General features: G+C 31.8%; 1 protein-coding gene across 2 annotated transcripts in view; it reads right to left on the reverse strand.

Annotated features, from left to right (window-relative positions):
* Positions 1–22,347: 22,347 nt before the first annotated feature.
* Positions 22,348–26,696, reverse strand: part of camkmt (calmodulin-lysine N-methyltransferase) — a 95,451-nt gene continuing 91,102 nt past the window's right edge. The window contains exons 11-12 of one of the 2 annotated variants that reach the window (XM_041049118.1): positions 25,568–25,676; positions 22,348–22,741 (exon numbers count right to left, since the gene is read on the reverse strand). In XM_041049118.1, coding sequence (XP_040905052.1) covers positions 25,578–25,676 — 99 coding nt within the window. In that variant the 3' untranslated portion in view covers positions 22,348–22,741; positions 25,568–25,577. Of the gene's footprint in view, positions 25,677–26,696 lie in introns of both variants that reach the window. The other variant, XM_041049117.1, reaches the window with a different exon arrangement.

Genomic DNA, 26,696 nt, shown 5'->3' on the forward strand with positions numbered 1-26,696 from the left:
TATAGTAAGGCGTCAAAATCGGACAAAAAAAGTCAAAAAAATTTTTGACCTCAAAATGTCATAAAAAACGTCATAGTATAGTAAGGCGTCAAAATCGGCCAAAAAAAGTCAAAAATTTTTTTGACCTCAAAATGTCATAAAAAACGTCATATTATAGTATGGCGTTTTTTTCGGCCAAAAAAAGTCAAAAAATTTTTTGAACTCAAAATGTCATAAAAAACGTCATAGTATAGTAAGGCGTCAAAATCGGACAAAAAAAGTCAAAAAAATTTTTGACCTCAAAATGTCATAAAAAACGTCATAGTATAGTAAGGCGTCAAAATCGGACAAAAAAAGTCAAAATTTTTTTTGACCTCAAAATGTCATAAAAAACGTCATAGTATAGTATGGCGTTTTTTTCGGACAAAAAAAGTCAAAAAAATTTTTGACCTCAAAATGTCATAAAAAACGTCATAGTATAGTAAGGCGTCAAAATCGGACAAAAAAAGTCCAAATTTTTTTTGACCTCAAAATGTCATAAAAAACGTCATAGTATAGTAAGGCGTCAAAATCGGACAAAAAAAGTCAAAAAAATTTTTGACCTCAAAATGTCATAAAAAACGTCATAGTATAGTATGGCGTTTTTTTCGGCCAAAAAAAGTCAAAAAAAATTTTGACCTCACAAATGTCATAAAAAACGTCATAGTATAGTAAGGCGTCAAAATTGGCCAAAAAAAGTCAAAATAATTTTTGACCTAGAAATGTCATAAAAAACGTCATAGTATAGTATGGCGTTTTTTTCGGACAAAAAAAGTCAAAAAATTTTTTGACCTCAAAATGTCATAAAAAACGTCATAGTATAGTAAGGCGTCAAAATCGGACAAAAAAAGTCAAAAATTTTTTTGACCTCAAAATGTCATAAAAAACGTCATAGTATAGTAAGGCGTCAAAATCGGCCAAAAAAAGTCAAAAAAATTTTTGACCTCAAAATGTCATAAAAAACGTCATAGTATAGTATGGCGTTTTTTTCGGCCAAAAAAAGTCAAAAAATTTTTTGACCTCAAAATATCATAAAAAACGTCATAGTATAGTATGGCGTTTTTTTCGGCCAAAAAAAGTCAAAAAATTTTTTGACCTCAAAATGTCATAAAAAACGTCATAGTATAGTAAGGCGTCAAAATCGGACAAAAAAAGTCAAAAAATTTTTTGACCTCAAAATGTCATAAAAAACGTCATAGTATAGTAAGGCGTCAAAATCGGCCAAAAAAAGTCAAAATTTTTTTTGACCTCAAAATGTCATAAAAAACGTCATAGTATAGTAAGGCGTCAAAATCGGCCAAAAAAAGTCAAAATTTTTTTTGACCTCAAAATGTCATAAAAAACGTCATAGTATAGTATGGCGTTTTTTTCGGACAAAAAAAGTCAAAAAAAAATTTGACCTCAAAATGTCATAAAAAACGTCATAGTATATTATGGCGTTTTTTTCGGACAAAAAAAGTCAAAAAATTTTTTGACCTCAAAATGTCATAAAAAACGTCATAGTATAGTAAGGCGTCAAAATCGGACAAAAAAAGTCAAAAAATTTTTTGACCTCAAAATGTCATAAAAAACGTCATAGTATAGTAAGGCGTCAAAATCGGACAAAAAAAGTCAAAATTTTTTTTGACCTCAAAATGTCATAAAAAACGTCATAGTATAGTATGGCGTCAAAATCGGCCAAAAAAAGTCAAAAAAATTTTTGACCTCAAAATGTCATAAAAAACGTCATAGTATAGTATGGCGTTTTTTTCGGACAAAAAAAGTCAAAAAAATTTTTAACCTCAAAATGTCATAAAAAACGTCATAGTATAGTAAGGCGTCAAAATCGGACAAAAAAAGTCAAAAAATTTTTTGACCTCAAAATGTCATAAAAAACGTCATAGTATAGTAAGGCGTCAAAATCGGCCAAAAAAAGTCAAAAATTTTTTTGACCTCAAAATGTCATAAAAAACGTCATATTATAGTATGGCGTTTTTTTCGGCCAAAAAAAGTCAAAAAATTTTTTGAACTCAAAATGTCATAAAAAACGTCATAGTATAGTAAGGCGTCAAAATCGGACAAAAAAAGTCAAAAAAATTTTTGACCTCAAAATGTCATAAAAAACGTCATAGTATAGTAAGGCGTCAAAATCGGACAAAAAAAGTCCAAATTTTTTTTGACCTCAAAATGTCATAAAAAACGTCATAGTATAGTAAGGCGTCAAAATCGGACAAAAAAAGTCAAAAAAATTTTTGACCTCAAAATGTCATAAAAAACGTCATAGTATAGTATGGCGTTTTTTTCGACCAAAAAAAGTCAAAAAAAATTTTGACCTCACAAATGTCATAAAAAACGTCATAGTATAGTAAGGCGTCAAAATTGGCCAAAAAAAGTCAAAATAATTTTTGACCTAGAAATGTCATAAAAAACGTCATAGTATAGTATGGCGTTTTTTTCGGACAAAAAAAGTCAAAAAAATTTTTGACCTCAAAATGTCATAAAAAAACGTCATAGTATAGTATGGCGTTTTTTTCAGCAAAAAAACGTCAAAAAATTTTTTGACCTCAAAATGTCATAAAAAACGTCATAGTATAGTATGGCGTTTTTTTCGGACAAAAAAAGTCAAAAAAATTTTTGACCTCACAAATGTCATAAAAAACGTCATAGTATAGTATGGCGGGTTTTTCGGACAAAAAAAGTCAAAAAAAAATTTGACCTCAAAATGTCATAAAAAACGTCATAGTATAGTATGGCGTTTTTTCGGACAAAATAAGTCAAAAAATTTTTTGACCTCAAAATGTCATAAAAAACGTCACATTATAGTAAGGCGTCAAAATCGGCCAAAAAAAGTCAAAAAATTTTTTTTGACCTCAAAATGTCATAAAAAACGTCATAGTATAGTAAGGCGTCAAAATCGGCCAAAAAAAGTCAAAAAAATTTTTGACCTCAAAATGTCATAAAAAACGTCATAGTATAGTATGGCGTTTTTTTCGGACAAAAAAAGTCAAAAAAATTTTTAACCTCAAAATGTCATAAAAAACGTCATAGTATAGTAAGGCGTCAAAATCGGCCAAAAAAAGTCAAAATTTTTTTTGACCTCAAAATGTCATAAAAAACGTCATAGTATAGTAAGGCGTCAAAATCGGCCAAAAAAAGTCAAAAAATTTTTTGACCTCAAAATGTCATAAAAAACGTCATAGTATAGTAAGGCGTCAAAATCGGCCAAAAAAAGTCAAAAAAATTTTTGACCTCAAAATGTCATAAAAAACGTCATAGTATAGTATGGCGTTTTTTTCAGACAAAAAAAGTCAAAAAAATTTTTGACCTCAAAATGTCATAAAAAACGTCATAGTATAGTAAGGCGTCAAAATCGGACAAAAAAAGTCAAAAAATTTTTTGACCTCAAAATGTCATAAAAAACGTCATAGTATAGTAAGGCGTCAAAATCGGCCAAAAAAAGTCAAAATTTTTTTTGACCTCAAAATGTCATAAAAAACGTCATAGTATAGTAAGGCGTCAAAATCGGACAAAAAAAGTCAAAATTTTTTTTGACCTCAAAATGTCATAAAAAACGTCATAGTATAGTATGGCGTTTTTTTCGGCCAAAAAAAGTCAAAAAATTTTTTGACCTCAAAATGTCATAAAAAACGTCATAGTATAGTAAGGCGTCAAAATCGGACAAAAAAAGTCAAAAAATTTTTTGACCTCAAAATGTCATAAAAAACGTCATAGTATAGTAAGGCGTCAAAATCGGCCAAAAAAAGTCAAAAATTTTTTTGACCTCAAAATGTCATAAAAAACGTCATATTATAGAATGGCGTTTTTTTCGGCCAAAAAAAGTCAAAAAAATTTTTGAACTCAAAATGTCATAAAAAACGTCATAGTATAGTAAGGCGTCAAAATCGGACAAAAAAAGTCAAAAAAATTTTTGACCTCAAAATGTCATAAAAAACGTCATAGTATAGTAAGGCGTCAAAATCGGACAAAAAAAGTCCAAATTTTTTTTGACCTCAAAATGTCATAAAAAACGTCATAGTATAGTAAGGCGTCAAAATCGGACAAAAAAAGTCAAAAAAATTTTTGACCTCAAAATGTCATAAAAAACGTCATAGTATAGTATGGCGTTTTTTTCGACCAAAAAAAGTCAAAAAAAATTTTGACCTCACAAATGTCATAAAAAACGTCATAGTATAGTAAGGCGTCAAAATTGGCCAAAAAAAGTCAAAATAATTTTTGACCTAGAAATGTCATAAAAAACGTCATAGTATAGTATGGCGTTTTTTTCGGACAAAAAAAGTCAAAAAAATTTTTGACCTCAAAATGTCATAAAAAAACGTCATAGTATAGTATGGCGTTTTTTTCAGCAAAAAAACGTCAAAAAATTTTTTGACCTCAAAATGTCATAAAAAACGTCATAGTATAGTAAGGCGTCAAAATTGGCCAAAAAAAGTCAAAATAATTTTTGACCTCACAAATGTCATAAAAAACGTCATAGTATAGTATGGCGGGTTTTTCGGACAAAAAAAGTCAAAAAAAAATTTGACCTCAAAATGTCATAAAAAACGTCATAGTATAGTATGGCGTTTTTTCGGACAAAATAAGTCAAAAAATTTTTTGACCTCAAAATGTCATAAAAAACGTCACATTATAGTAAGGCGTCAAAATCGGCCAAAAAAAGTCAAAAAATTTTTTGACCTCAAAATGTCATAAAAAACGTCATAGTATAGTAAGGCGTCAAAATCGGCCAAAAAAAGTCAAAAAAATTTTTGACCTCAAAATGTCATAAAAAACGTCATAGTATAGTATGGCGTTTTTTTCGGACAAAAAAAGTCAAAAAAATTTTTAACCTCAAAATGTCATAAAAAACGTCATAGTATAGTAAGGCGTCAAAATCGGCCAAAAAAAGTCAAAATTTTTTTTGACCTCAAAATGTCATAAAAAACGTCATAGTATAGTAAGGCGTCAAAATCGGCCAAAAAAAGTCAAAAAATTTTTTGACCTCAAAATGTCATAAAAAACGTCATAGTATAGTAAGGCGTCAAAATCGGCCAAAAAAAGTCAAAAAAATTTTTGACCTCAAAATGTCATAAAAAACGTCATAGTATAGTATGGCGTTTTTTTCGGACAAAAAAAGTCAAAAAAATTTTTGACCTCAAAATGTCATAAAAAACGTCATAGTATAGTAAGGCGTCAAAATCGGACAAAAAAAGTCAAAAAATTTTTTGACCTCAAAATGTCATAAAAAACGTCATAGTATAGTAAGGCGTCAAAATCGGCCAAAAAAAGTCAAAATTTTTTTTGACCTCAAAATGTCATAAAAAACGTCATAGTATAGTAAGGCGTCAAAATCGGACAAAAAAAGTCAAAATTTTTTTTGACCTCAAAATGTCATAAAAAACGTCATAGTATAGTATGGCGTTTTTTTCGGCCAAAAAAAGTCAAAAAATTTTTTGACCTCAAAATGTCATAAAAAACATCATAGTATAGTAAGGCGTCAAAATCGGACAAAAAAAGTCAAAAAATTTTTTGACCTCAAAATGTCATAAAAAACGTCATAGTATAGTAAGGCGTCAAAATCGGACAAAAAAAGTCAAAAAATTTTTTGACCTCAAAATGTCATAAAAAACGTCACATTATAGTAAGGCGTCAAAATCGGCCAAAAAAAGTCAAAAATTTTTTTGACCTCAAAATGTCATAAAAAACGTCATAGTATAGTAAGGCGTCAAAATCGGCCAAAAAAAGTCAAAAAATTTTTTGACCTCAAAATGTCATAAAAAACGTCACATTATAGTAAGGCGTCAAAATCGGCCAAAAAAAGTCAAAAATTTTTTTGACCTCAAAATGTCATAAAAAACGGCATAGTATAGTATGGCGGTTTTTTTTGTCCGAAAAAACGCCATACTATACTATGACGTATGAAACGGCATAGTATAGTATGGCGTTTTTTTTTGTCCGAAAAAACGCCATACTATACTATGATGTTTTTTTATGACATTTTGAGGTCAAAAATTTTTTTGACTTTTTTTGGCCGAAAAAAACGCCATACTATACTATGACGTTTTTTATGACATTTTGAGGTCAAAAAATTTTTTGACTTTTTTTGGCCGATTTAAACGCCTTACTATACTATGACGTTTTTTATGACATTTTGAGGTCAAAAAATTTTTTGATTTTTTTGGCCGATTTTGACGCCTTACTATAGTATGACGTTTTTTATGACATTTTGAGGTCAAAAAAAATTTTGACTTTTTTTGGCAGATTTTGACGCCTTACTATACTATGACGTTTTTTATGACATTTTGAGGTCAAAAAATTTTTTGACTTTTTTTTGGCCGAAAAAAACGCCTTACTATACTATGACGTTTTTTATGACATTTTGAGGTCAAAAAATTTTTTGACTTTTTTGTCCGATTTTGACGCCATACTATACTATGACGTTTTTTATGACATTTTGAGGTCAAAAGTTTTTTTTGACTTTTTTTGGCTGAAAAAAATGCCATACTATACTATGACGTTTTTTTATGACATTTTGAGGTCAAAAAATGTTTTGACTTTTTTGGCCGATTTTGACGCCTTACTATACTATGATGTTTTTTATGACATTTTGAGGTCAAAAATTTTTTTGACTTTTTTTGTCCGAAAAAAACGCCATACTATACTATGACGTTTTTTATGACATTTTGAGGTCAAAAAATTTTTTGACTTTTTTTGGCCGAAAAAAAAAAACGCCATACTATACTATGACGTTTTTTATGACATTTTGAGGTCAAAAATTTTTTTGACTTTTTTTGGCCGATTTTGACGCCTTACTATACTATGACGTTTTTTATGACATTTTGAGGTCAAAAAAATTTTTGACTTTTTTTGGCCGATTTTGACGCCTTACTATACTATGACGTTTTTTATGACATTTTGAGGTCAAAAAAAAATTTGACTTTTTTTGGCCGAAAAAAACGCCATACTATACTATGACGTTTTTTATGACGTTTTGAGGTCAAAATTTTTTTTGACTTTTTTTGGCCGATTTAAACGCCTTACTATACTATGACGTTTTTTATGACATTTTGAGGTCAAAAATTTTTTTGACTTTTTTTGGCCGAAAAAAACGCCATACTATACTATGACGTTTTTTATGACATTTTGAGGTCAAAAAATTTTTTGACTTTTTTTTGGCCGAAAAAAACGCCATACTATACTATGACGTTTTTAATGACATTTTGAGGTCAAAAATTTTTTTGACTTTTTTTGGCCGATTTTGACGCCTTACTATACTATGACGTTTTTTATGACATTCTGAGGTCAAAAATTTTTTTGACTTTTTTTGGCCGAAAAAAACGCCATACTATACTATGACGTTTTTTATGACATTTTGAGGTCAAAAAATTTTTTGATTTTTTTGGCCGATTTTGACGCCTTACTATAGTATGACGTTTTTTATGACATTTTGAGGTCAAAAAAAATTTTGACTTTTTTTGTCCGATTTTGACGCCTTACTATACTATGACGTTTTTTATGACATTTTGAGGTCAAAAAATTTTTTGATTTTTTTGGCCGATTTTGACGCCTTACTATAGTATGACGTTTTTTATGACATTTTGAGGTCAAAAAAAATTTTGACTTTTTTTGTCCGATTTTGACGCCTTACTATACTATGACGTTTTTTATGACATTTTGAGGTCAAAAAAAATTTTGACTTTTTTTGGCCGATTTTGACGCCTTACTATACTATGACGTTTTTTATGACATTCTGAGGTCAAAAATTTTTTTGACTTTTTTTGGCCGAAAAAAACGCCATACTATACTATGACGTTTTTTATGACATTTTGAGGTCAAAAAATTTTTTGATTTTTTTGGCCGATTTTGACGCCTTACTATAGTATGACGTTTTTTATGACATTTTGAGGTCAAAAAAAATTTTGACTTTTTTTGGCAGATTTTGACGCCTTACTATACTATGACGTTTTTTATGACATTTTGAGGTCAAAAAATTTTTTGACTTTTTTTTGGCCGGAAAAAACGCCTTACTATACTATGACGTTTTTTATGACATTTTGAGGTCAAAATTTTTTTTGACTTTTTTGGCCGATTTTGACGCCTTACTATACTATGACGTTTTTTATGACATTTTGAGGTCAAAAATTTTTTTGACTTTTTTTGTCCGAAAAAACGTCATACTATACTATGACGTTTTTTATGACATTTTGAGGTCAAAAAATTTTTTGACTTTTTTTGGCCGATTTAAACGCCTTACTATACTATGACGTTTTTTATGACATTTTGAGGTCAAAAATTTTTTTGACTTTTTTTGGCCGATTTTGACGCCATACTATACTATGACGTTTTTTATGACATTTTGAGGTCAAAAGTTTTTTTTGACTTTTTTTGGCTGAAAAAAACGCCATACTATACTATGACGTTTTTTATGACATTTTGAGGTCAAAATATTTTTTGACTTTTTTTGGCCGAAAAAAACGCCATACTATACTATGACGTTTTTTATGACATTTTGAGGTCAAAAATTTTTTTGACTTTTTTTGGCCGATTTTGACGCCTTACTATACTATGACGTTTTTTATGACATTTTGAGGTCAAAAATTTTTTTGACTTTTTTTGGCCGATTTAAACGCCTTACTATACTATGATGTTTTTTATGACATTTTGAGGTCAAAAATTTTTTTGACTTTTTTTGGCCGATTTTGACGCCATACTATACTATGACGTTTTTTATGACATTTTGAGGTCAAAAGTTTTTTTTGACTTTTTTTGGCTGAAAAAAACGCCATACTATACTATGACGTTTTTTATGACATTTTGAGGTCAAAATATTTTTTGACTTTTTTTGGCCGAAAAAAACGCCATACTATACTATGACGTTTTTTATGACATTTTGAGGTCAAAAATTTTTTTGACTTTTTTTGGCCGATTTTGACGCCTTACTATACTATGACGTTTTTTATGACATTTTGAGGTCAAAAATTTTTTTGACTTTTTTTGGCCGATTTAAACGCCTTACTATACTATGATGTTTTTTATGACATTTTGAGGTCAAAAATTTTTTTGACTTTTTTTTGGCCGAAAAAAACGCCTTACTATACTATGACGTTTTTTATGACATTTTGAGGTCAAAATATTTTTTGACTTTTTTTGGCCGAAAAAAACGCCATACTATACTATGACGTTTTTTATGACATTTTGAGGTCAAAAATTTTTTTGACTTTTTTTGGCCGATTTTGACGCCTTACTATACTATGACGTTTTTTATGACATTTTGAGGTCAAAAATTTTTTTGACTTTTTTTGGCCGATTTAAACGCCTTACTATACTATGATGTTTTTTATGACATTTTGAGGTCAAAAATTTTTTTGACTTTTTTTGGCCGATTTTGACGCCATACTATACTATGACGTTTTTTATGACATTTTGAGGTCAAAAGTTTTTTTTGACTTTTTTTGGCTGAAAAAAACGCCATACTATACTATGACGTTTTTTATGACATTTTGAGGTCAAAATATTTTTTGACTTTTTTTGGCCGAAAAAAACGCCATACTATACTATGACGTTTTTTATGACATTTTGAGGTCAAAAATTTTTTTGACTTTTTTTGGCCGATTTTGACGCCTTACTATACTATGACGTTTTTTATGACATTTTGAGGTCAAAAATTTTTTTGACTTTTTTTGGCCGATTTAAACGCCTTACTATACTATGATGTTTTTTATGACATTTTGAGGTCAAAAATTTTTTTGACTTTTTTTTGGCCGAAAAAAACGCCTTACTATACTATGACGTTATTTATGACATTTTGAGGTCAAAAATTTTTTTGACTTTTTTTGGCCGAAAAAAACGCCATACTATACTATGACGTTTTTTATGACATTTTGAGGTCAAAAAATTTTTTGACTTTTTTTGGCCGATTTAAACGCCTTACTATACTATGACGTTTTTTATGACATTTTGAGGTCAAAATTTTTTTTGACTTTTTTTGGCCGAAAAAAACGCCATACTATACTATGACGTTTTTTATGACATTTTGAGGTCAAAAAAAATGTTTGACTTTTTTTGGCCGATTTTGACGCCTTACTATACTATGACGTTTTTTATGACATTTTGAGGTCAAAAAATTTTTTGACTTTTTTTTGGCCGAAAAAAACGCCATACTATACTATGACGTTTTTAATGACATTTTGAGGTCAAAAATTTTTTTGACTTTTTTTGGCCGATTTTGACGCCTTACTATACTATGACGTTTTTTATGACATTCTGAGGTCAAAAATTTTTTTGACTTTTTTTGGCCGATTTTGACGCCTTACTATACTATGACGTTTTTTATGACATTTTGAGGTCAAAAAATTTTTTGATTTTTTCGTCCGATTTTGACGCCTTACTATAGTATGACGTTTTTTATGACATTTTGAGGTCAAAAAAAATTTTGACTTTTTTTGGCAGATTTTGACGCCTTACTATACTATGACGTTTTTTATGACATTTTGAGGTCAAAAAATTTTTTGACTTTTTTTTGGCCGAAAAAAACGCCTTACTATACTATGACGTTTTTTATGACATTTTGAGGTCAAAAAATTTTTTGACTTTTTTTGGCCGATTTTGACGCCTTACTATACTATGACGTTTTTTATGACATTTTGAGGTCAAAAAATTTTTTGACTTTTTTTGGCCGATTTTGACGCCTTACTATACTATGACGTTTTTTATGACATTTTGAGGTCAAAAATTTTTTTGACTTTTTTTGGCCGATTTTGACGCCTTACTATACTATGACGTTTTTTATGACATTCTGAGGTCAAAAATTTTTTTGACTTTTTTTGGCCGAAAAAAACGCCATACTATACTATGACGTTTTTTATGACATTTTGAGGTCAAAAAATTTTTTGACTTTTTTTGGCCGATTTAAACGCCTTACTATACTATGACGTTTTTAATTGACATTTTGAGGTCAAAATATTTTTTGACTTTTTTTGGCCGAAAAAAAACGCCATACTATACTATGACGTTTTTTATGACATTTTGAGGTCAAAAATTTTTTTTGACTTTTTTTGGCCGATTTTGACGCCTTACTATACTATGACGTTTTTTATGACATTTTGAGGTCAAAAAAAATTTTGACTTTTTTTGGCCGATTTTGACGCCTTACTATACTATGACGTTTTTTATGACATTTTGAGGTCAAAAAAAAATTTGACTTTTTTTGGCCGAAAAAAACGCCATACTATACTATGACGTTTTTTATGACGTTTTGAGGTCAAAAATTTTTTTGACTTTTTTTGGCCGATTTAAACGCCTTACTATACTATGACGTTTTTTATGACATTTTGAGGTCAAAATTTTTTTTGACTTTTTTTGGCCGAAAAAAACGCCATACTATACTATGACGTTTTTTATGACATTTTGAGGTCAAAAATTTTTTTGACTTTTTTTTGGCCGAAAAAAACGCCATACTATACTATGACGTTTTTAATGACATTTTGAGGTCAAAAATTTTTTTGACTTTTTTTGGCCGATTTTGACGCCTTACTATACTATGACGTTTTTTATGACATTCTGAGGTCAAAAATTTTTTTGACTTTTTTTGGCCGAAAAAAACGCCATACTATACTATGACGTTTTTTATGACATTTTGAGGTCAAAAAATTTTTTGATTTTTTTGGCCGATTTTGACGCCTTACTATACTATGACGTTTTTTATGACATTTTGAGGTCAAAAAAAATGTTTGACTTTTTTTGGCCGATTTTGACGCCTTACTATACTATGACGTTTTTTATGACATTTTGAGGTCAAAAAATTTTTTGACTTTTTTTTGGCCGAAAAAAACGCCATACTATACTATGACGTTTTTAATGACATTTTGAGGTCAAAAATTTTTTTGACTTTTTTGGCCGATTTTGACGCCTTACTATACTATGACGTTTTTTATGACATTCTGAGGTCAAAAATTTTTTTGACTTTTTTTGGCCGAAAAAAACGCCATACTATACTATGACGTTTTTTATGACATTTTGAGGTCAAAAATTTTTTTGACTTTTTTTGGCCGATTTAAATGCCTTACTATACTATGACGTTTTTAATTGACATTTTGAGGTCAAAATATTTTTTGACTTTTTTTGGCCGAAAAAAACGCCATACTATACTATGACGTTTTTTATGACATTTTGAGGTCAAAAATTTTTTTGACTTTTTTTGGCCGATTTTGACGCCTTACTATACTATGACGTTTTTTATGACATTTTGAGGTCAAAAAAAATTTTGACTTTTTTTGTCCGATTTTGACGCCTTACTATACTATGACGTTTTTTATGACATTTTGAGGTCAAAAAAAATTTTGACTTTTTTTGGCCGATTTTGACGCCTTACTATACTATGATGTTTTTTATGACATTTTGAGGTCAAAAATTTTTTTGACTTTTTTTGTCCGAAAAAAACGCCATACTATACTATGACGTTTTTTATGACATTTTGAGGTCAAAAAATTTTTTGACTTTTTTTGGCCGATTTTGACGCCTTACTATACTATGACGTTTTTTATGACATTTTGAGGTCAAAAATTTTTTTGACTTTTTTTGGCCGATTTTGACGCCTTACTATACTATGACGTTTTTTATGACATTTTGAGGTCAAAAAAAATTTTGACTTTTTTTGGCCGATTTTGACGCCTTACTATACTATGACGTTTTTTATGACATTTTGAGGTCAAAAAAAAATTTGACTTTTTTTGGCCGAAAAAAACGCCATACTATACTATGACGTTTTTTATGACGTTTTGAGGTCAAAAATTTTTTTGACTTTTTTTGGCCGATTTAAACGCCTTACTATACTATGACGTTTTTTATGACATTTTGAGGTCAAAAATTTTTTTGACTTTTTTTGGCCGAAAAAAACGCCATACTATACTATGACGTTTTTTATGACATTTTGAGGTCAAAAATTTTTTTGACTTTTTTTTGGCCGAAAAAAACGCCATACTATACTATGACGTTTTTAATGACATTTTGAGGTCAAAAATTTTTTTGACTTTTTTTGGCCGATTTTGACGCCTTACTATACTATGACGTTTTTTATGACATTCTGAGGTCAAAAATTTTTTTGACTTTTTTTGGCCGAAAAAAACGCCATACTATACTATGACGTTTTTTATGACATTTTGAGGTCAAAAAATTTTTTGATTTTTTTGGCCGATTTTGACGCCTTACTATAGTATGACGTTTTTTATGACATTTTGAGGTCAAAAAAAATTTTGACTTTTTTTGTCCGATTTTGACGCCTTACTATACTATGACGTTTTTTATGACATTTTGAGGTCAAAAAAAATTTTGACTTTTTTTGGCCGATTTTGACGCCTTACTATACTATGATGTTTTTTATGACATTTTGAGGTCAAAAATTTTTTTGACTTTTTTTGTCCGAAAAAAACGCCATACTATACTATGACGTTTTTTATGACATTTTGAGGTCAAAAAATTTTTTGACTTTCTTTGGCCGATTTTGACGCCTTACTATACTATGACGTTTTTTATGACATTTTGAGGTCAAAAAAAAATTTGACTTTTTTTGGCCGAAAAAAACGCCATACTATACTATGACGTTTTTTATGACGTTTTGAGGTCAAAAATTTTTTTGACTTTTTTTGGCCGATTTAAACGCCTTACTATACTATGATGTTTTTTATGACATTTTGAGGTCAAAAATTTTTTTGACTTTTTTTGTCCGATTTTGACGCCATACTATACTATGACGTTTTTTATGACATTTTGAGGTCAAAAAAAATGTTTGACTTTTTTTGGCCGATTTTGACGCCTTACTATACTATGACGTTTTTTATGACATTTTGAGGTCAAAAAATTTTTTGACTTTTTTTTGGCCGAAAAAAACGCCATACTATACTATGACGTTTTTAATGACATTTTGAGGTCAAAAATTTTTTTGACTTTTTTGGCCGATTTTGACGCCTTACTATACTATGACGTTTTTTATGACATTCTGAGGTCAAAAATTTTTTTGACTTTTTTTGGCCGAAAAAAACGCCATACTATACTATGACGTTTTTTATGACATTTTGAGGTCAAAAATTTTTTTGACTTTTTTTGGCCGATTTAAATGCCTTACTATACTATGACGTTTTTAATTGACATTTTGAGGTCAAAATATTTTTTGACTTTTTTTGGCCGAAAAAAACGCCATACTATACTATGACGTTTTTTATGACATTTTGAGGTCAAAAATTTTTTTGACTTTTTTTGGCCGATTTTGACGCCTTACTATACTATGACGTTTTTTATGACGTTTTGAGGTCAAAAATTTTTTTGACTTTTTTTGGCCGATTTAAACGCCTTACTATACTATGATGTTTTTTATGACATTTTGAGGTCAAAAATTTTTTTGACTTTTTTTGTCCGATTTTGACGCCATACTATACTATGACGTTTTTTATGACATTTTGAGGTCAAAAGTTTTTTTTGACTTTTTTTGGCTGAAAAAAATGCCATACTATACTATGACGTTTTTTTATGACATTTTGAGGTCAAAAAATGTTTTGACTTTTTTGGCCGATTTTGACGCCTTACTATACTATGACGTTTTTTATGACATTTTGAGGTCAAAAATTTTTTTGACTTTTTTTGTCCGAAAAAAACGCCATACTATACTATGACGTTTTTTATGACATTTTGAGGTTAAAAAAATTTTTTGACTTTTTTTGGCCGATTTTGACGCCTTACTATACTATGACGTTTTTTATGACATTTTGAGGTCAAAAATTTTTTTGACTTTTTTTGGCCGATTTTGACGCCTTACTATACTATGACGTTTTTTATGACATTTTGAGGTCAAAAAAAATTTTGACTTTTTTTGGCCGATTTTGACGCCTTACTATACTATGACGTTTTTTATGACATTTTGAGGTCAAAAAAAAATTTGACTTTTTTTGGCCGAAAAAAACGCCATACTATACTATGACGTTTTTTATGACGTTTTGAGGTCAAAAATTTTTTTGACTTTTTTTGGCCGATTTAAACGCCTTACTATACTATGACGTTTTTTATGACATTTTGAGGTCAAAAATTTTTTTGACTTTTTTTGGCCGAAAAAAACGCCATACTATACTATGACGTTTTTTATGACATTTTGAGGTCAAAATTTTTTTTGACTTTTTTTTGGCCGAAAAAAACGCCATACTATACTATGACGTTTTTAATGACATTTTGAGGTCAAAAATTTTTTTGACTTTTTTTGGCCGATTTTGACGCCTTACTATACTATGACGTTTTTTATGACATTCTGAGGTCAAAAATTTTTTTGACTTTTTTTGGCCGAAAAAAACGCCATACTATACTATGACGTTTTTTATGACATTTTGAGGTCAAAAAATTTTTTGATTTTTTTGGCCGATTTTGACGCCTTACTATAGTATGACGTTTTTTATGACATTTTGAGGTCAAAAAAAATTTTGACTTTTTTTGTCCGATTTTGACGCCTTACTATACTATGACGTTTTTTATGACATTTTGAGGTCAAAAAAAATTTTGACTTTTTTTGGCCGATTTTGACGCCTTACTATACTATGATGTTTTTTATGACATTTTGAGGTCAAAAATTTTTTTGACTTTTTTTGTCCGAAAAAAACGCCATACTATACTATGACGTTTTTTATGACATTTTGAGGTCAAAAAATTTTTTGACTTTTTTTGGCCGATTTTGACGCCTTACTATACTATGACGTTTTTTATGACATTTTGAGGTCAAAAAAAAATTTGACTTTTTTTGGCCGAAAAAAACGCCATACTATACTATGACGTTTTTTATGACGTTTTGAGGTCAAAAATTTTTTTGACTTTTTTTGGCCGATTTAAACGCCTTACTATACTATGATGTTTTTTATGACATTTTGAGGTCAAAAATTTTTTTGACTTTTTTTGTCCGATTTTGACGCCATACTATACTATGACGTTTTTTATGACATTTTGAGGTCAAAAGTTTTTTATGACTTTTTTTGGCTGAAAAAAATGCCATACTATACTATGACGTTTTTTTATGACATTTTGAGGTCAAAAAATGTTTTGACTTTTTTGGCCGATTTTGACGCCTTACTATACTATGACGTTTTTTATGACATTTTGAGGTCAAAAATTTTTTTGATTTTTTTTGTCCGAAAAAAACGCCATACTATACTATGACGTTTTTTATGACATTTTGAGGTCAAAAAATTTTTTGACTTTTTTTGGCCGATTTTGACGCCTTACTATACTATGACGTTTTTTATGACATTTTGAGGTCAAAAATTTTTTTGACTTTTTTTGGCCGATTTTGACGCCATACTATACTATGACGTTTTTTATGACATTTTGAGGTCAAAAAAAATTTTGACTTTTTTTGGCCGAAAAAAACGCCATACTATACTATGACGTTTTTTATGACATTTTGAGGTCAAAAATTTTTTTGACTTTTTTTGGCCGAAAAAAACGCCATACTATACTATGACGTTTTTTATGACATTTTGAGGTCAAAAAATTTTTTGATTTTTTTGGCCGATTTTGACGCCTTACTATAGTATGACGTTTTTTATGACATTTTGAGGTCAAAAAAAATTTTGACTTTTTTTGGCCGATTTTGACGCCTTACTATACTATGATGTTTTTTATGACATTTTGAGGTCAAAAATTTTTTTGACTTTTTTTGTCCGAAAAAAACGCCATACTATACTATGACGTTTTTTTATGACATTTTGAGGTCAAAAAATGTTTTGACTTTTTTGGCCGATTTTGACGCCTTACTATACTATGACGTTTTTTATGACATTTTGAGGTCAAAAAAAATTTTGACTTTTTTTGGCCGATTTTGACGCCTTACTATACTATGACGTTTTTTATGACATTTTGAGGTCAAAAAAAATTTTGACTTTTTTTGGCCGATTTTGACGCCTTACTATACTATGACGTTTTTTATGACATTTTGAGGTCAAAAAAAATTTTGACTTTTTTTGGCCGATTTTGACGCCTTACTATACTATGATGTTTTTTATGACATTTTGAGGTCAAAAATTTTTTTGACTTTTTTTGTCCGAAAAAAACGCCATACTATACTATGACGTTTTTTATGACATTTTGAGGTCAAAAAATTTTTTGACTTTTTTTGGCCGATTTTGACGCCTTACTATACTATGACGTTTTTTATGACATTTTGAGGTCAAAAATTTTTTTGACTTTTTTTGGCCGATTTTGACGCCTTACTATACTATGACGTTTTTTATGACATTTTGAGGTCAAAAAAAATTTTGACTTTTTTTGGCCGATTTTGACGCCTTACTATACTATGACGTTTTTTATGACATTTTGAGGTCAAAAAAAAATTTGACTTTTTTTGGCCGAAAAAAACGCCATACTATACTATGACGTTTTTTATGACGTTTTGAGGTCAAAAATTTTTTTGACTTTTTTTGGCCGATTTAAACGCCTTACTATACTATGACGTTTTTTATGACATTTTGAGGTCAAAAATTTTTTTGACTTTTTTTGGCCGAAAAAAACGCCATACTATACTATGACGTTTTTTATGACATTTTGAGGTCAAAAAATTTTTTGACTTTTTTTTGGCCGAAAAAAACGCCATACTATACTATGACGTTTTTAATGACATTTTGAGGTCAAAAATTTTTTTGACTTTTTTTGGCCGATTTTGACGCCTTACTATACTATGACGTTTTTTATGACATTCTGAGGTCAAAAATTTTTTTGACTTTTTTTGGCCGAAAAAAACGCCATACTATACTATGACGTTTTTTATGACATTTTGAGGTCAAAAAATTTTTTGATTTTTTTGGCCGATTTTGACGCCTTACTATAGTATGACGTTTTTTATGACATTTTGAGGTCAAAAAAAATTTTGACTTTTTTTGTCCGATTTTGACGCCTTACTATACTATGACGTTTTTTATGACATTTTGAGGTCAAAAAAAATTTTGACTTTTTTTGGCCGATTTTGACGCCTTACTATACTATGATGTTTTTTATGACATTTTGAGGTCAAAAATTTTTTTGACTTTTTTTGTCCGAAAAAAACGCCATACTATACTATGACGTTTTTTATGACATTTTGAGGTCAAAAATTTTTTTGACTTTTTTTGGCCGATTTTGACGCCTTACTATACTATGACGTTTTTTATGACATTTTGAGGTCAAAAATTTTTTTGACTTTTTTTGGCCGATTTTGACGCCTTACTATACTATGACGTTTTTTATGACATTTTGAGGTCAAAAAAATTTTTGACTTTTTTTGGCCGATTTTGACGCCTTACTATACTATGACGTTTTTTATGACATTTTGAGGTCAAAAAAAAATTTGACTTTTTTTGGCCGAAAAAAACGCCATACTATACTATGACGTTTTTTATGACGTTTTGAGGTCAAAAATTTTTTTGACTTTTTTTGGCCGATTTAAATGCCTTACTATACTATGACGTTTTTTATGACATTTTGAGGTCAAAAATTTTTTTGACTTTTTTTGGCCGAAAAAAACGCCATACTATACTATGACGTTTTTTATGACATTTTGAGGTCAAAATTTTTTTGGACTTTTTTTAGCCGATTTTGACGCCATACTATACTATGACGTTTTTTATGACATTTTGAGGTCAAAAGTTTTTTTTTGACTTTTTTTGGCTGAAAAAAACGCCATACTATACTATGACGTTTTTTATTTCATTTTGAAGTCAAAAAAAATTTTGACTTTTTTTGGCCGATTTTGACGTCATACTATACTATGACGTTTTTTAAGACATTTTGAGGTCAAAAAATTTTTGACTTTTTTTGGCCGATTTTGACGCCTTATTATATTATGACGTTTTTTATGACATTTTGAGGTCTTACAAAAATAACAATAGGAATAACATTGTTTTATAACTTGGGATGGGAATTGGTAGCATGTTATGGATGTCAAATCTATTATCATTTCTACTTATTCATCTGATTCTTCAGACAGGAGGACGCCTGCTTACCTGATAGAAGGTCAACACGTTGCAATATCTCAATTCATATAACTAACTGCGTTTACATGGACTTCTTTTTTTCCAACACAATTTTAATCACTCTAAATAAAAATCATTGTCCATGATTTGACAGAAAATGTAGTAGCTTGCTCACTAGAGCGGTTTACTACCGATTCTCAACCTGAACTGATTCCCATCTCTAGTTATCACGGCAGCTAAAACAAGTACTACTATGCTTAATAGCACAAGCACAAGTCCATGTTTCATGTTACAATAGCTTATCCTCTTGCATCAATCTGCATTCACCATGTGGGATTAGCAAAACTATCCAAACTACACTGACGTGTTGATAAAGTTAGCTAGACTAGCCAATATAGCTAATTCTGCCAGGTAAAATAAGTCAACAAATAAGCTAGCCAGCAAACATGAATTTAGAACTGTGTACTTTTAACATTACTGTAACCGTTAGCTTAACATTACCTGCGCTGCTGCTGCTGCCAGCTCCTTCCCCATCTTCAATAGTCGAAGATCACTAGGAACACTTAGCTCTTGTTGTAACATTCATGCAAGGGACATCGTTGCCAGATGGGAAATGTTAAAATATTGAGGGAAAGTGTACATGAGTCATAACCAACAGCAGAAATGTGTAGTCTCTGCTGTCGCTGCCTGTGCTGGCTGAAAGTGGTGCTGCGTTCAGGGACACAATTACCATTTCTAAAGCACTAATGTAAAATATATTATCAAAGAAGGCACATCAAAGATAGAAAATATGCATGTTAGAAACTATTTAGACAGTGTGATGTTTAGAGGTTGTAGATTTGTTGTATCTTTCCTCTGCGCTGTAAATGTGATTTTTTAAATGCCCCACAACACAGGAAGGCAGCAACTGATGCACATACAAGCTGTAGCTACTAATACAAAGTGTCACATGCTGATCAAATGAACGTACATTATGGGACTTTTGACATCACAGATCGTATATAGTACAAAGGGCACAATTATCGTACAAAATATGGTAATTGTCATACACCTGGCAATGCTGCCAACAGCTCTCTAAACACACACAGACATATAAACAAGTCGAACTGCCTTGTGGGAGATTGAAGTTTTCTGGCGGGCCCATCCATTCATTCATAAATGCGGGATATGCATTCAAATGTAGGCGGTGAACTTGGAGGTTTAATTTTTGTGAGCTGTTAAAATGCCTGGTTTTGCCAGTATATTCAGAGAGCTGACAGAATGGAAAAAACTTCCAAAAAACACCACAAACTGATTAAATGGCTGCAAAAGAAAAATATACTACAAAGGAAGGTTAAATGCAATTAATGTCAGCATAAAATAAAGCTGAAGCTACGGAGAGGTTGTGTGGGCCCATTTGATTAAGATTTTTTTTTTATGAATACCTAACAAATCATCTGTTAAACATGAATAAACAAATGGTGGTACAGTGGGTTTTTTAACACATCTACACTATTTCACCGATAATTTACTAATAAGACTGATCATATTGAAAATTAGTTGATGATGAATAAATCATGTACAATGTTGACAGCATTTTTAATAATGCCTAAATCATATATAAATGTTGCACAACTTTAGTTATAAATGGTTTTATAATCATTTACAAATGTATATAAATGATTTATTCATGATTAGTTCACTATCTACTAATAGCTTATAAATGTCTTGTAACTTAAGTAATAAGTGTTTAATCATAATCATTTACAAATGTATGAGTGTTTTGTTCATGATTAGTTAACTATCTACTAATATCTACTAATAGCTTATAAATGTCTTATAAAGGATTGTTATTCTAAAGTGTTACTGAACAAACAACTGAAGAAAACATCTTCATCACTCTGACAACATGTATATTTTGTTTGAAAAAAGATCTGCAAATAAAATCAAACTGAGATATCAAGTGACGACATACAGAAACACACTGCAAATAAAAAAACTTAAGAAAATAGTTAAGTTCTGAGGCATAGGAAGGCAGAAGTTTCCAGGGGGTACTGTCCATTGAGCTCTCAGCCGTCATAGTAATTCACAGAATACTAATCTACATAGAGAGAGCTAAATCAAATATTTGATTCTTTTACATGTTAACAATTTTGTCGTCCTTCACCATCCGCCCGTCACTTCCTTCCAGTCCTTGCTCTCTTTCCCTTTCTCCCTCCTCCCTCTGCTCGTCTTTCTCCCCCTCTCCTCTTTTCCTTCCCTCTCCATCTTGACACAGTGCACTGAGCCTAATCGTGGATAATTGGGTGGGAGGGGCAGTGGGCTGGCCCTGCCTTTGTGTGCAAAGGGCAAGTGGTCAAGTTAATGGGGCCCTTGTGTCGAGCTGGGAGCACTCTGTCTCTCTCTTTTTCTCTGTTCGATCACTCACTCGGCCAGTCAATCTCAGTCTCTCAGTCAGCTTCTCTTTTCTTTCATGGGGGAAGCTTTTCCCCGCTGTTTCGATCTAGTTTCATCTCATTTCCAGCTGTCTCACTTCGCCTTTCCTTCCAGCCATTCAGATGTATCTTATCCCATTTCTTTTCTCTCCTTCTCCTCTGCCTTCTTGTCTTTTTCAGCCTCTCTTCCTCTCTCTCTCTCTCTCTCTCTCTCTCTCTTCGCCTCTGTCTGCAGTTTTTCTATCCTTTTTTCTCTGTCTCTCTGGCAAAGTGTTGGGGAGGAGAGAACAGGCCTCTTTAAAATATCAAAAGACAGATCAGGAGGCCTACTGGTCCCTCCCTTTCTACTAACTCTCCCTCCCTCCTTCTGACTGATAAACAGAAGAGTGAGCCTGCAGGATTATCTGCTGTGTACTGCCTTCCCTCCCTCATTTATCCCTCTCTCTTTTCTTCCTGTGGAGGAGTAGACTGTTGACTGGTCTTGATATGTGTGTGTGAGCACTAAGTGTGTGTATCTGTGTGTGTTACCTTGTCTGGCACCAGCTTAGCCTGCAGGAGGCCATTGTGTTTGAAACACAGGCCATAGCCGATCTGGGCCTGAAGCAAACTTTATTACATCTGTGAGCATTTAACACTAGATTTTTTTATAATGTAACACTCACATTTTTCTCACAAGCAGCTTTGTCAACCGGCTCCCCATAGTGCTCATTTATTGAGGAAAAATATAGTACAGAAAATCTATAATCTATAATTTTTTTGTTTTCATGATTTATTTTGTCATAAAATCATTTTACATGTTTTGAACAAGGTTTTTAATGAAATAATATCATAGCTATTGTTTATGTTACATTGTCTTTTGTACATTTTCAAATGGACAAATTAAAAAGAAAAACAAAAGTCTAGTGTCAGAATTTTCTTGAAGAAAATGAATTTATTTAATGTTTCTTTCACAAGAAATAAAACCCACCCTTACATTCAACCGACTGATTACAGTAAAGCAGACGGAATTAGATACTGAAAGGAGAAACTCTCAGAATGAAGCCATGTCCACTCTAAAGTAGATAAAATGAAATATTTCATCTATGTTTTTTTCTGTTTAAAGCTGCTGTATTAGACCAAGAACAGAACACTTGAGGCAGAAGCTTTACACCAGATCACATAGTGTTTTATATCTAAATTTCTAAAAATGTATAATGTTCTTATACAACAAAATGCTACAGAAACAGATTCAACTTTATCCAAACTGGAGGATTTTCTTAAAAGTCAGTTTTTGATGGTCCAGTGTGGAAAGAAGGCCAGAACTGAGAAAAGTAGATCCAATTTGACATCTGGATTGTCAGTCTGGATTAGTGTGGACATGGCCTGCAAATGATCAACGATTCAATGAGTTCTGTTCGACAATCAAAATACCAGCCTACCTGAGACATCCCACAATACAGTGTCATAAATCTGTTGGAACAGAGCATTCCTGTAAGGTAATTCTCAGCTGCAGCACAGATCCCCTTCTGTGGTCTTTTTCTATCCCAACTGTTGGATTTCTGACTGTTATTAATATAACAGTCAGTGATATTATATATTATATATATAATATGTATTTTAGCAAATCCATATAGGCCATATGACTGTCTCTGACTATCAGTGTCTTGTTGTCTGCCTGCTGATGTCACAGTGAGAGGTGGTTAAGTGTCCTAGCATACAGCACTAATATCGCAACAAGAAGCAACGACATCACCATGTGAGAACGGGACGCCACGACAGCTCGTGGTTGCACCAGATGCAGATGTTGCAAGAAGCAGCAACACAGATGTCACAGTAAACAGTGAAGCCCGATGCCAAAGTGTTGTACAGTGACATGACTGTTAGTGGTGGTGGTGTCACACCAGACAGTGATGAAGTCATTGCTCACAGTCACAGTTGGGATGGTATTTGTATGTTAGCCTACAGAGATCAAAGGTACACAGCAAACTGCATTATAGATAAAAAATGTAATTAAATACTCTTCTAAACCTTGCAATGCCGTTTAAGTCCTCAAAGCATCAAGAGCACTGATAAAACGGGTTTAATTTAGTTTTCAGAGTAGTTATACAAAGGGAATACTTTTTATTTCTGAAGGTGGATTTTTTTTTTTTAACATGAGGAATGTAAACAGCAGCCACTGAGAAATACTGCATAGCTTCTTGGCTGTTGTATACAGCAATGGATCACAGTGAAATATGGAAACACTTTACTAGTGATAGGTTCAACTTCAGGCTTGAGTGACCAACTAACACTTGGCATTTGTTTTTAATACCACAAGAAAGAAGAAGAAATGGCTGAATGCAAGGGAAAAGACCTGAGTAAAACTGTGTTGATAGAAAAAATGCAAACAGGAAATCAAGGAACAACTGGCCTGAAATGTGTAAAAGTCTTTGCTGTTGAGGGACTTTTAAGAACTATGGTAGATATTCTTTGTGTTTTATATTCACACCATGTTTGCAGCTCCTTTATTATCACTGTGGTAACAGATAGTTTGTGGCTGCACTTTAGTTTTCTGAATAGTGTATTTTAGCAGAAAGAAATCCATAGTACACCCTGTCCTCCTCCTGGAGAAGTAACATAAAAAAGAAAGAAATATAGTTTTGCCATATATATATGTAAAGACTAAATCAACGATAAATGACCACACCACTAAACATTCATTTCCCTGTCAACTGTCTGTCAATATATGCAGTCAACTACACAGGTTCAAAAGTAACACAAGCACACAAGCAGCCCCAAAAATAGACCTGGCACATGTGAACTTTGAGTGACACACTTTGGTCACAGTGCCAGTGGACACTGGGGGTAAGAGACCATTGAGAGGTCTGCACAACAAAAAAAGAAAAAAAAAGAAAGAAAAGAAAAAGAAACAAAATAAATGCAAAGAAATCTTGCTATGTACAGGAAATCATGTAGTGTTTTCTTAATCTATTCCACAGTATTGGGGTCACGTGTCAATGAATGTGACAAATATAAGACATCACAACTAATGTTCATGTATTTTCTCTCTCTGTCTCTCTTTGGACACACTTGCACTACCTGGAGGTGGGTTCAGACTCGGAGCTTTAGTTGCACATAGCAAACTTTTTAATAGAGTATGCATGGAGCAGGAGCTGGAGGTGATGTTGGTGGAATTACAGCGACAGAAGAAGAGTCTGTTGCACAGTTCAATCAGAGATTATAACACCAACAGAGCTGTGTAAAATTAAATTATTGTGTAATGTAGTGTGGACTACTTGTATCCATGGCGATGTTGCTGCACACTATGAAAGCTGTAGCTCCTGGACAACAACAATTGCTCCTTAGTCTCTGTGTTAATGCACTGTTGTAATTAATGCACAAAAGAAGTTCTTAATACTGACCTCTGACTGGGTGAATGAGTTATATCAGAAGAAATAAAGGAAATGTAGAGAAAACTGTGAGCTGCGCCAAAGTCTGTGACAGCTAATGAATTAGAGCTGGCCTCCTTGCTGGGGCCGGAAACACAGTGGCGTAGGTTAAATCCAACTGGTTAAAGAAGGCTGAAAGGAGGACTCTGGATATGTCAGTGTCACTGACTGACTGAACAACTAGTTAACTGACATAACTGACTGGCCAGTTGGTTGTGATGATGACTGGAGTACTGACTGGTTACCTGACAATATGGCAATGTGGTTCATTGTCCTGGATGGCTGATTAACCAAATAGTTGAGTGACTGGCTGACTAGAAGAGTGATCACGTTTTGAATTTTTTAGCATATGGCAGATGGTTAAAACCTACAAGGTGAGAATATATTCACCTCTCTTTTTCTTTCTCCTCAGCTGCAGTAAATGTGTCCCCACTGCTTTGGAAATGAGATTGTTCCTCACCAGCACTTCAAACTACAAAACATGCACAGTCAAATATTGTCCAAAACTCTGCATCATCTGGTGATAAATCCTCTCAGTGGCCAATGTAAATATAAAAATGTCTCAAATATAACCACAACTTGATTTTCTGTCTTTCTCAATTTTACTAAAATACTGACACAAACACAACCCTGCTGTCTTCTAATACTGCTCTTTCAGTGCAATTCTTCCTGCTCACTTAGATCACATGTGGATCACATTGTTGACACGGCTGTGTAGTATTATTCCATCTCAAATATCCAAAAGCATGTGGAGTGGTACTGTGTAGAGATGAGGGCTCACTTGTTTTGGTTTACTGAGAGTGGCTGATAGGTTGAGGTTCTTTGGTCAGGGTAATGAGGAGAGGATAGTGGATGTTCTCGTCGTATGCTTCTTTTCCCTCTCTCTGCATCTGAAAAGCACAAAATATGAAAAGAATTGATTAAAAAAAAACTAACGAAAAAATTCTTCATCCAATAATTCTGTTTGGCAGGAGGAAAAAAATTCTCTCTCTCTCTCCCTCTCGGTGGACTTTTAATTTGAAAACCCTTTCAAGAAAATCATACCAGCAACATGACAAATTAGATCAAGGTAATGATGTAGCAGCACTCAAAAGCAGCTAATGTTGAAGAACAGCTGTTCATAAACCTCCCAACATTAAAAAGTGAAAACAAAAGAGGAACAGTACTTGAGATTAGAATTGAGATTACCACTGCAGAAGTCTTAATCTAAAGGTAGTTTTCTGGCACAGAGAAAAACACAGACACAGATTTGATACATATATACACCTATATATATATCAAATTATTAAGAATTGTTGTGCACAATACCACCGATAATTTGCTAGGCACCATCAGGATTTAACAAGCTTAGTATGCCACATCGCAGTGCCATAATCTGTGCATTAGGGCTGAAACTAACAATTAATTTACATCCGCCAATTACATACTTAATTAAATGCATAATTGTTTGGTTTATAAAACATCATAAAACAGTGAGGATTTGCCATTACAATTTCTTCAAGTCCAAAACATCCCAAAAGCCAATGATATTTAGCTGTAATGCTGTAAAGTTAGACCAGGAAAAGCAGAAAAATTTTGATATTTGAGAAGCTAGAACTGCATAATTTGGCATGTGGGCATGAAAAATTTGTTAAAACAATTAATCAATTAACAAAATAGTTGATTAATTTTCTGTCAGTTAAGTAACTACTTGTTCCTGTTGCACACACAAACGCTCTCACTCTCAAACACACACATGGCTTTGTGGGGTGCCCATGTGGTGCTTGGCAGTTTGGGCATGCACCGGCTAATCAGCTCGCTCAGCGTCTGGCCAAATGATCAGAGACTTATGAAAGTGAGTTTAGTGGGTCTGCTCATGTGAGAGTGTGTGACTGTCTGTGTGTGTGTGTGTGTGTGTGTGTGTGTGTGTG

Source organism: Toxotes jaculatrix, chromosome 11 (genome assembly GCF_017976425.1).
Source record: "Toxotes jaculatrix isolate fToxJac2 chromosome 11, fToxJac2.pri, whole genome shotgun sequence".
Taxonomy (NCBI): domain Eukaryota; kingdom Metazoa; phylum Chordata; class Actinopteri; family Toxotidae; genus Toxotes; species Toxotes jaculatrix.